The sequence below is a fragment of the Diorhabda carinulata genome, chromosome 1, assembly GCF_026250575.1.
Source record: "Diorhabda carinulata isolate Delta chromosome 1, icDioCari1.1, whole genome shotgun sequence".
In the NCBI taxonomy this organism is placed as follows: Eukaryota; Metazoa; Arthropoda; class Insecta; order Coleoptera; family Chrysomelidae; genus Diorhabda; species Diorhabda carinulata.
Window position 1 is genome coordinate 24,664,433 of NC_079460.1, and position 10,881 is coordinate 24,675,313.

Sequence of the window (10,881 nt, forward strand, 5' to 3'; positions counted from 1 at the left end):
CAAAAATATATGAAAGTATCACGAAATTTTCTAATTATCACTTACATAGTTATGTAATAAATAGCAAATTTAAACTTATTAGGGTAAGATGGGAAAATTACAGTCAGTGGACAATACCGGTTACGTTTAATTCTTGAACTTCCAAAAACATTCTGCTAGTGCTACTAATGTTGCCATCTAGTATGGGGCCGAGTAAACTTATTTACCAAACGGCGCCATTTTGCATCACGCGTAGTGAGTTTGACAGTTGTGTAAATGTACGGACGTGTTTTATTTGCGAAAACTACAAAGTGAGCGACATCTGTGGATTTTCTTTTAAACTTCAATAGAGGTGAACAATACGAACTAATTTTTTGTTTTATAAAAAATAGTAAGTATTATTTGAAATTTTAGTGTAAATTGTTAAATAATATATCTATTTTAAAGTCTTATAAAAATAACCACACATTTCGAAAATAATAAAAAGTGGTAAAAATTGTAGTGTTACAAATAAAACTCTTATGACCCTTGTTGGTCATTTCATGTAGATATCCAAGTCTCTTCCTCCCTTAAAATCACATGAACAAATGCATCTCCAATATTTAACATCATTCAGATCAATTGTTATCTCATGAGACTGGGAAGTTAGACCTGACGACTGTAGACACAAACTTTTAATAGTTTTTGAATTTATTCCTTCCAGGCCATATAATAGCAGGTATATGTGCCGCTTTAAAAACCGCTTCACCTTCTATTAGTGGTCTGCTTCTGACTCTAATAGATTCCATGATATTAGAAAGGGTTAATTCAATTTTCGTCATTTTTAGACCGACTCTTAAACAGAACTTCTTGTTCTAACCACACAAACACGTTTAGGAAATAACGGCAATTTCAAAAATAAAGAAAATATCACTAAAAAACATAAAAAAACTAATCAGCATCAAACAGATTATAGTGTTGTTCACCACTATGGAAACCAAATTCAGCGCCATCTAGGGAAACTCGATTTTTATCAATAGAATCAAAAATTCAGTTAAAGGTAAGCTTAAAGTGATTTATACCGTCGAATATATTTTTTTAAGTTCATTACAATACATTCACAATCGTAGTCTATGTGTTAGTTAGATTTTTTTGAAAGTTATTCACGTTTTTCATGAATAACAAAAAAAACTGTCTTCATATTTTGGGGTTATGGCAAACATTCTAGCAATACCAGTTAGTGACCGGTTTAACTATAGAATTATTATCTTATTATTAGTTTATTTTCAAAATGATGTCTCATTATTCACTTATTTTATACTTAGGTAAATTCTGCGATGCAAAGAAAGAACCACAACAAACAAACAAACGAACAAAAGAAAAAGCTTTTGGAGCCGCTAGTGCTAGTCAATGAAGGGTCTTACAAAATGGTTGAAAATGAAACCTGTAATAGATTGATGATGTGCTTGATATATACCTTTAGTACACTATATAAACTCTCTAAATAAATGATTACCTATGCCTTAAGTCCCTAAAATAAATTGAAAAATGGATCAATGTTTAATCAACCGCCATTCCACCATCTTACTCACAGAATTTTGATACGATTACTTAATTACAGAAATCCACGCCATAAAGTATAATAGGGCTTTTTGGAAACTATTATAGGGTTAATTCGAATATAATTTCGAATAGTGTTGGGGGTTGACGACTCAAAATAAAAATGTCCAAGATTTTTCTAAAATGCCAACATCTTTTATTTGATATTTATCAATGATAAAAATATATGGTGTATTATAACTCAAACGTTGATGAAGATAAACAAGTAAACAAAAAATAGTAAAATCAAAAGTGAAACAATAATCACGTAATATTAAAAGATGGAAACGTAGGCATTTTAGAAAACTCTTGGACAATTTTTAGTCCTTAACCCGCAACACCTTTAAAAATTACTTTTAAGGAAGGACAATCATATCAACAATGACATTAATTCGAATGTTATCGCTTATGTAATATAGCTTATCAAATGAGATTAACTAATGGTTATTCAGTTTATTTATTTCTCTTCACACGGTTACTTTTGATTAATTTTTATGAACAATGTAATTGATATAGTTATTTAGACTTGGAATTTTTCTAGTTTTTCAACATAAAAATTACTGTAGTTGGCACTATTAGTATTAACTTTTATATTTATAAATATGAAAACGTCATTCGCCCTTTACAAGAAACTATAAAGGAATGAATCATTAGCACTAATAGGTGGTTAAGTTTACACACTTTCTATATCTGGCTGTCAAAGGCGGGTACCGTGCCAGTAGGGGTTTACCGCATACCCAATCAGCTAGTAAGGGTAATCTATACCAGCTAGGATTACACTTTTCAATAAGCTCTAGGAGTTTTGTAGCAATGGTATTATTAACAAAAATTTAGCTGTAAATTGATCAAGGAAATAAAAGCCACAATAAGATAATAAGATTAAACTTATTTATTTTTTTTTCATCTCATAATGCATAAATATCGTATCATTTATAATTTTTAATCAATTTAATAATTAAGCCTACTTGGGATTAAGTAGAATATTCGATTAAGTCTTTCCAGATTTTATTGAACTCCCTGTATAAATTTTTATAGAAATTACACAAAAAATTAATACTGAAAAGATAATAATAGATGAGTATATTATTGGTTTGGAATATAGCTGAAGTTCTGAGGAATGAATTTGCAAACAGGACTGTGTTCTCCTTTGGAATTTAAAAGGTTGTAGACCAGAACAAATTGGAATAAATATTGTTGATTATTTAATGATTATAATGTCTAAAATTATTATATAATATATAATTTAGTTATTGAATAAAAATACAAGTAAATTAAAAGCATAAAATATCATGTCTCTATATTTAATTAAACCAACTCTAGAGAATGGATTTATATCAAATTATTTATCTCTAATTTTTAGATTTAGAAAAAAAGAAACCCCGATGTGGGCGCTTTATCTTTTATTTGATTATAAAATAGCATTAATAAACTATATAATATATGCTATATTCAACATGGGAATTGTCATAAATAAAAATTAGTTGACTCAACTAAACATACAGAGGTATTGCACAGGATATGTTAGGAATGCTAGCAATTTTGGTCACCAACAGAAGAAACTGTTGACACTGTAGATGGAGTACCGGTACCAGAACTAAATTTCTGATCGCCATCACAAATATATTTTCCAGATACAAAACGTCGCTTTACTAGAGACAATCTGTAACCAGGACCTACAAGTTGAAAATCTATTCCTGACAAAGTTGTGCCTTCACAATTAAACTGTGTTAAAACCGTTTGAGGTGTACCAGGGCCATTTTCGAGGTCGTATCTCGCTGCTACTGATCCTACACCATGATTTTCTGAATGCTGAGATAGTTCTGTAAATTTCCATATAATCCTGTTATTATCGTTAGGCCTGAAATTGAAATATTTTAATAGAGGTAGATCAGAAACTATTTTCAAGTAATTTTATGAATTAATTTATATTTTCATTTATTCATAGATCTTACCATTGAGCTGTGGGTTTTGTTTGCATATTTTTAACTCCTCCAGGAACGGGAACAGCTATAGTGACATTTAATAATGGGGTCGGTGAACTCATGGCATGGGAATTGTACTTGTAATCAATTTTCAAATCTGTATGAGCACTTGAACATTTCCAATAAGCGACTAGTTGAAAAGGACATGAATTTGCCCCTGGTTTTGGTTTTATCTAAAATAAAAGCAAAAAAATCGAAATCAAAACATATCATTCAAATTTTTGTATAAAATCAATATTTAGTTAATTACCTGATATTTTAGAATATCAACATTAAAATAAGAAGCACTAGGATTTTGTTCAGATTGCTTTTTTAGTAAGGAGCTTAACGCAAACATATTAAATTCAATTCCTATGTAGTCAGAAGCAGATTGTCCACTATCTCTGCAACATGATACTGTTAGAATAAATGATTATGAAATATTTATCATACTTACAAATAAACTAATTGATTATTAGGTAGAATACTATTTAGTTTATTAGTATTCTTAACCCTAAACACTAATTTAGCAGGGTTTGGATTATTCGCAAGAATGGTTACAATACCAGCTGGGAAAGATAACATCATTTCTCCAGACATTTTCACTTGGCATCTAAAACAATTTTAATGGAATATTTTGAAATAATGATCAAATTTCAACTCTAAATTTTTTTATTAAACTAAAAATATATGGTACAAGTTCAAATACTGTACACAAATATTTCATTTACGTATCTTGAACTATGGAAGCACTGTCAAATTTAGTTTTGACAACCCATTAGTAAATCAGATCTTACAAGCTACTATTGGGAGATGAAAAAATATGAGTAACTACCTTGATTCATCTGCTCCTCTAAAATATGAATGTACTATCTCATGGAAAGCAACAGCAAGGGGTATGGTATCGGCCATTCCAATTGTTAAAGGTGAAGGTCCTCTTGACACACCAATTGGTACCGAAGCAGTACGAAATTCTAAATTATTTATACTGTCAGCTCGAGATATGGTACTTTGATTTATGAGATTTCTGGGAGGATCTGACCTACGGGAAGGCGGTCGTGGAATTGATATACAACCTGATGTAGGTGTAGGTGTTTGTCGTTGAGGATGTTTAGGAGGAGGTTGCTGAAGTTCTCCATCTTCAGAAAATATTTCTCCCAATTCTGTAATATTTAAATATATCAAAATTGAAGGTTGTACATAATAACTGTAATTTTATTATTTAAATTTGTATATAATAAAAATTAATTATGCTAAATATCAAAAGTTGTTTAAATTCATGAATAAATAATCATTACCTGCATATCTTGAAGACACAGACAGAGTAGGAGAGTTCAAAGCAAGTTGAGAAGGGCTTTGGAGAGGTGCATAAGGATGAGAACTGGTTGGTGTAGAAGCATTTGAAGCTGTGGGGCTTTGAACAAAGTTTAAACCTAATAGATCATTACTAGGTTTTCCTAGTTGCTGTGAAACAGATTGTGATCTTTTCATTGCAGAATCTGTATCCAAATTCGATCCACGTCTGACAAATCCGCCTGTTGGAGAAAGATATAAATTTTCTACAGTAGCTCTGAGTTCATCAACAGAGGCTGAGATAGGAGCAGATCCATTGTTCAACGGCTTTATTTCTACATGTATTTTCCTCTCCCTCTCATCTTCTAAAAAATAATATTACAACGATTTTAGCACACAAATTCATAGTTTACTACAACAACATTGTATATTGCACAAAAGTTATCTTAGCCTCTACAAAAAATAACTGGGTTATCAAAATGGTTGTCATAGTGTTACTGTTGGCATGGTGGTATTAGTAAACAGTGTGTTTGTTACGAATATCACAAATGGTTACAAAAATGGAACTTACATAAAATCATAAGTAAATTTAAAAGATTCACAACTATTTTGAATTATATAAAAAAGGTGCACGGAAATGTCTAAATAATAATTAACAAAGATATAGCAAAAAAACATGGAAAGCAAAAACTCATAAAATGATAACCCAGAAATGAATGAAAAGAAATTTATTTAATAAATATAAAGATGAATTGAGAACTATTGTTAAATTTTGAAGTATAAAATTAACTTTTCTTTATGAAATGAATAGAATGCGTTTTACCTGAATCAGAATCTGATGATGAGTAAAAACTTCCTTTTTCACTGTTCCAATTGTGAGCTACCTCAGGTCTTATTACATAACCATCTTCGTCCACTTCTTGAGCTGAAGTTTCAGCATTGTCAGCTGTTGTTCTCTGGCTCTTTTGAGAATCGTCTTTTTCTTCCCTTTGAAAACAAAAAAATATTTTCTCAATTCACTCTTCACTTTTCATATTTTAACTGTTCAATGTCTAAATTTTTTATATATACTCACAAATCTGATTTTTCTTCTTTATTGCTTTGGTTATCTACACTTTCTTTACTCTTCTTTTTGGTTTTCTTTTGTTTTGTCTTATCCCTTCTACTTCGCAAAAACCCTACAAGTATATTGTATAGTTTAAAATGTATACTAGACAGGTTTAGTGATATGAGAAAGTGATAAAAGCTTTTTATAAAATAGAAAATTATCAGCCATCAAAATTTTTTAATACAAGTAACATTTACTTGACCATTTTAGAGGATATAATTGGATGACTTGTAAATTAGAAAGAATTTTATATGTCCCATGAAAAATATGTAAACTAGACATTAAGTGCTGAAGCAATTACTATAAATGTGCTAGCTACTGAGAGATGTCTTTTATAACAACATTGCACTAGTTTCGATAGTTTTAGTTTCAGAGGTCAACCTTTTCAGTCAATTTTGTATATTTTTTAAAATTCATCAACTGAAAAAACGATCTCTGTTATAAAAGATGTAAATGTCTGATGCTACATCTTAAAACTTGCCAACACAATGCCATAAAGAATAAACGAAAAATGTCATGCGCCTATATACAATAATCAGTAAATGATAAAGAGAAAGCCATTTAGGTAACTTAGGATCGCGAACAGCTGAAAAGGGAAATATAAATAAAGAAAATAAACCTTCACCAAAAATTAAAATTTAGTTGGGGCCCAGTCATGCAGCTGTGATGTCAGGAACGGTAGAACATATCATTATAAAACTTCTCAAAGCATACATTGAAACTACTTTTAATTTATGCTCTATAAATTTCACACATTGAAACGAACGAAAATGGAAAATAATACTCTTAAAGCGACCTAAATTTTGAGAATTTTATATGTTCTTATGGTCCTAGTACATCTATAAGGAGAGAAAAATTTACACTTGGATCCTCTATTGGAGTGTCTTGTTAGCTGCTGTTCCCCTTCAGGACTAGTCGGACTGGAAGGAGCGCTGCATGGACCCGCTCGACTTTCACGAGATCCTAAAAAATAGCCCAAGCCCCCGTTAAATAGTGCTATAGCCACCCGAAGGCTGTAAACGTACCCTGGGAATTAGACATGAAGAGGTTTAGTAGAGAGGTTGTTCGGCGAGATGTTTTGGCATGTGTTTGCACCAATTGTTCATTTTGACCATTACCTTCTCTCTTTGTTGGCTTCGCCTCTGCCTCTGTCACTGTGGGAGACGTCAAAGGATCTTCCAATTCTAAGGCACCTGCATGGAACAACGGTAAATTTATTCAGTTGAATGACAAGAGTGAATTTTCAATTGCATAACAGCATGTAATGTAATAATGTAATAATTACAAAATTGGTTGATAAATAACAACTGATAACTATATTCAAGATAATGAAATATTTATGAATCTTCAACAGGTATAAAAAAATAAATGCATACATAGGTGTACATGTTTTACATTATACAGGATGTCTAGTAAAAATTGAAAATCAAATTCTCGTCTTTCGTGAATTTACTCCATTTTTATGATTTTTAATATTTATTTTAGAAAATACAAGCATAATAAAACAACCAAGTTATTTTTTTAATTTAAGTAATTCTTGCTCCACTGCTGCAAGCTGTTTTTGAGACTCTTTTCCCTCTGTTTTTTAGTTTTCTTTTCCAGTTTCCAGCAAATTTTGTTATTTTTTTGTCTTTTTGTACTGTGACTTATTTTTATTAGCCATTCTTCATAGAGAGTATAATACAATTTGAAATATCTTTAGAGTGATCTGAAATAATCTCTCCACAAGCCCTGTTGCAGTCAACAACATATCAAATGACAACAGTTGCACAGATTATTCTGGATCGTTGCCAGTTTTATTGGGAATAAGGAAACTGATTTCTTTAGTTAATTGGAATGCTAAGAGGCATTTGTTCAAAAGTTTGGAGACCGTATACATCAAACTGTGTCTATAACTCTTGTAAAAGATAAGCATGTCCTTATCTTTGACCTCAATGCATGTTTTCATACTCTAAATTGATATCTTGCAGAATAAACCATTGGCATCTTTTTTGAAAATCTCTATTTTATACATAGGACTGCTTTGAAAAATTTCGCCTATAACGAACCTCCTCATCAAGTTATTCAAAACCGAAATCAAGACTCCATAAAGAAATCACTTTGAAAATTTTTAAGGACCAAAAGAATGCTAGTTCAGCTAATAGTAGTTTATTATTCAAAGACTTTTCTAGGATTTTAAAACTTTCACATGATGGCTTTTGATTTGTGTTTTACAGAAAAGAAACAAATTTTTTCAACTGTGGATATAGTGACTGAATTTTGTGATCACTATCAATAATGAAGTTAATTAAACATTATAATATTAGTTTTATATGGTACAATTTGGGAATATTGGGATATTGTTAGTTTAATCTCACCTGGTCTTTCTAATCCAGTGGATTTGCTGCGAACAAATAGTTCCAGTAATTGATCAACAGTTAATTCTACACATTGTTGTCTAAATTCCAAGTGGACCGTTCCCATTTGTTGATGAGTCCAATCAATAACGTCTGCATACTTTGTCAAGAAGTCTTTCATGTGGGTCAAGTGGTTCATTTCCAGATCTTGGAAATTTTTACATGTAACTGACATTTTCTTTTCAAAATCTTCCTTAACACTACTATATTTATCCACGAAGATCTTATAGTCTTCTTGTGCTTTTTTCAGCTTTATTTCAGCTTTTTCTATTTCTTTGGCAGAGGTACTTTCCTTGCGCAGCTTTTCTAATTCGAGGCCTCGCTGTGTGTATGTATCGCGACATTTTTGAACATTCAATGTAACTGACTGCATTGCTTGAACCGCTTCCAGAGTTCCAGACTCCTCTTCTTTAACCTATGAAAAGTTATATAATATCATTTCTGCTTTCTGCATAGAAAGTTTTATCCACATTACATTTCACATTATGCAAAATACTTAGATAACTTGTTAAAATAAGACATTTCCAAATTTGTCCATAATTACAATTAAGTTTATCACTAGATTTCATGACCTTCAGTTATAATTTCAATCAAATAATTTGTCAAACCAAAACAGATGTATTGTTCCACAGAAATAAAAAATGTATTATTTCATTGGAATTGAAATCAAACAAGAATAAGTTACTTACTGATTTGTGTTTTTTATGTAATTCCTCAGCATACTTATGGACTTCCTTGACTAAATCTGTAACTTTCTGCACCATCTGCATATGAAGAGCAGATAATCTCTCTGCTGATGTCTTTAAAACTTGCCATAATGGAGCAAATGTTCCATGAACACAACAACTACCTGCTTGTTTTGCTAATTTACTTAGTGATTTTGAGTTATTTTCTTCTATATTTGAACTAAAATTAATTTTATGAGAAAAGTAAATAGCACTTTTTATATTTGGGGCCTTCTGGGGATAATACTGGAATTTATTATTTCACTTGTCTGTAAATATGCCAATTTCCAGAAAGATGAGACATATAGACTTTGTGATAGAATTGAATAGTACATTTATATATATAGATATATATATATATATAAATATATATATATATATATATATATATATATATATAAATTTATATATAAATAAGAAACTTAAATAAAACGTAAATTGAATTTCTTAAACACATTATAATATTTGACTTAATTATTACCAAACTATTATAATAAACCTATTCTAATAAAATTAATCATCAAATTTAAAATAAGTAAAACTTTGAATTGAAACTATAATGAATAAATCTGTCATCATTTCATTATATCATAGTTTCACTTGCTATAGTTTTAAATCATAATTTAATGTTTATATTATCATATTATTTTATGGCTTTGTTTAAAAATATATTTGTTAAACATGGTGATTAAATAAAGATAATTTATATAATCAGGCAGGTGAAGTTGCTGAAATAATTGATATTATACTCTATCTAATGTATAGTATAATAAATGATAAAAAATATGCATGTTAATTATAAAGGCAAATACAATAAATTTAATAATTGTTTCAAAAAGACATCACCATACCAACGTCAAAACAAAATAAGTTACATAAATATTAATAATAGTTACCTATTTTAACTAAAATTCAAGAAAAATTTATCATTTACAGTGAAAATACAAACAACTTGACCAAATTAACATGATTATGACATCTTATGTAGGTATATCTTATCTTGTGTTTAACAAACGCATTCATAAAACTTACCTCTCTCTAAGGAACTCTGCGAACTCCTTGCTAGCAACTAAGCCATATTTCATGTTATGATACAGCACATCAAATCCATTGTTTTTCTCTCCCTAATTATTTTAAAATTGTAGATTTAATATAGCTAAAATTTAAGGTTATTTATCAATTACTTACCCAAAAATAGTCGTTAAAATCAACCGTCATTGTAAACATGTAATCATGCCAATTTATAAAGAATAACTTTTTATTAAGGGCACAAGAGAGTTCAACTTCTAGATTGTAAACAATTAACTTGACAACCGTTGGAAATCCTAAATAAACTACTTGTCAACCAGATCACATTTTATAATTATTTTCAGCACAAAACAAACAACATTATATACCCAGGATACAACACAATAATTAAATATTTTAAAACCCGTTTATCAAGACTCCTTTAAATTGTAATATTTCATTTTACAATAAAATTAAAAATAGGGGGCGGAACCACAGACCTTTAGTCTTTTGGGTTAACGATCACAAAACACAAGGAAATCCAGTTCCGGCAAAAACTTTTCGGTTTATCAATAAAATGCAACAGCAATTACGATATGATTTCTCTGTCAGAATCATATACGATATTTTATTTTCTCTTTCTCATCACAATTACTGACATTTAGATTAATTGACAAATAACGTCAAATTCGTTTTATGATTTCGGCTATTTTTTTATATTTTGCTGTTGGTATTTGTTATCGTCCCTTTATGTTGGCACTTATTTGGTATTTGTAATTCAATACGTCAAGATGTCTCTGAGGAATTTTTTTAAAATTACAAATACCTTTATT

General features: G+C 29.9%; 1 protein-coding gene across 3 annotated transcripts; it reads right to left on the reverse strand.

The window, feature by feature from the left end:
* Positions 1-2,425: 2,425 nt before the first annotated feature.
* On the reverse strand, positions 2,426-10,720 carry LOC130895634 (F-BAR domain only protein 2). 3 transcript variants are annotated; one of them, XM_057803061.1, is made up of 14 exons: positions 10,229-10,620; positions 10,073-10,164; positions 9,005-9,221; positions 8,277-8,730; positions 6,945-7,112; positions 6,781-6,882; positions 5,887-5,989; positions 5,635-5,798; positions 4,817-5,176; positions 4,354-4,681; positions 3,976-4,131; positions 3,790-3,922; positions 3,510-3,712; positions 2,432-3,415 (listed from the first exon to the last, which is right to left on the reverse strand). In XM_057803061.1, the coding sequence occupies exons 1-14, from the start codon at positions 10,265-10,267 to the stop codon at positions 3,088-3,090; spliced, it is 2,847 nt and encodes a 948-aa protein (XP_057659044.1). In that variant the 5' UTR covers positions 10,268-10,620; the 3' UTR covers positions 2,432-3,087. The 3 variants fall into 3 exon arrangements, with proteins under 3 accessions (XP_057659059.1, XP_057659044.1, XP_057659052.1); XM_057803076.1 differs by lacking the exon at positions 6,781-6,882 and having other exon boundaries at positions 2,426-3,415; positions 7,038-7,112; positions 10,229-10,720; XM_057803069.1 differs by lacking the exon at positions 6,781-6,882 and having other exon boundaries at positions 2,452-3,415; positions 10,229-10,619.
* Between the last annotated feature and the right edge of the window lie 161 nt (positions 10,721-10,881).

Bases quoted from the DNA above. Each gene is read 5' to 3' on its own strand.
- LOC130895634 (XM_057803061.1), bottom strand. From the start codon at position 10,267: ATGTTTACAATGACGGTTGATTTTAACGACTATTTTTGG. The intron at 5,177-5,634 runs GTAAAACGCATT...ATTATTTTTTAG, and splicing joins ATCATCAGATTCTGATTCAG to AAGATGAGAGGGAGAGGAAA. The intron at 3,416-3,509 runs GTAAGATCTATG...TTTCAATTTCAG, and splicing joins ACAAAACCCACAGCTCAATG to GCCTAACGATAATAACAGGA.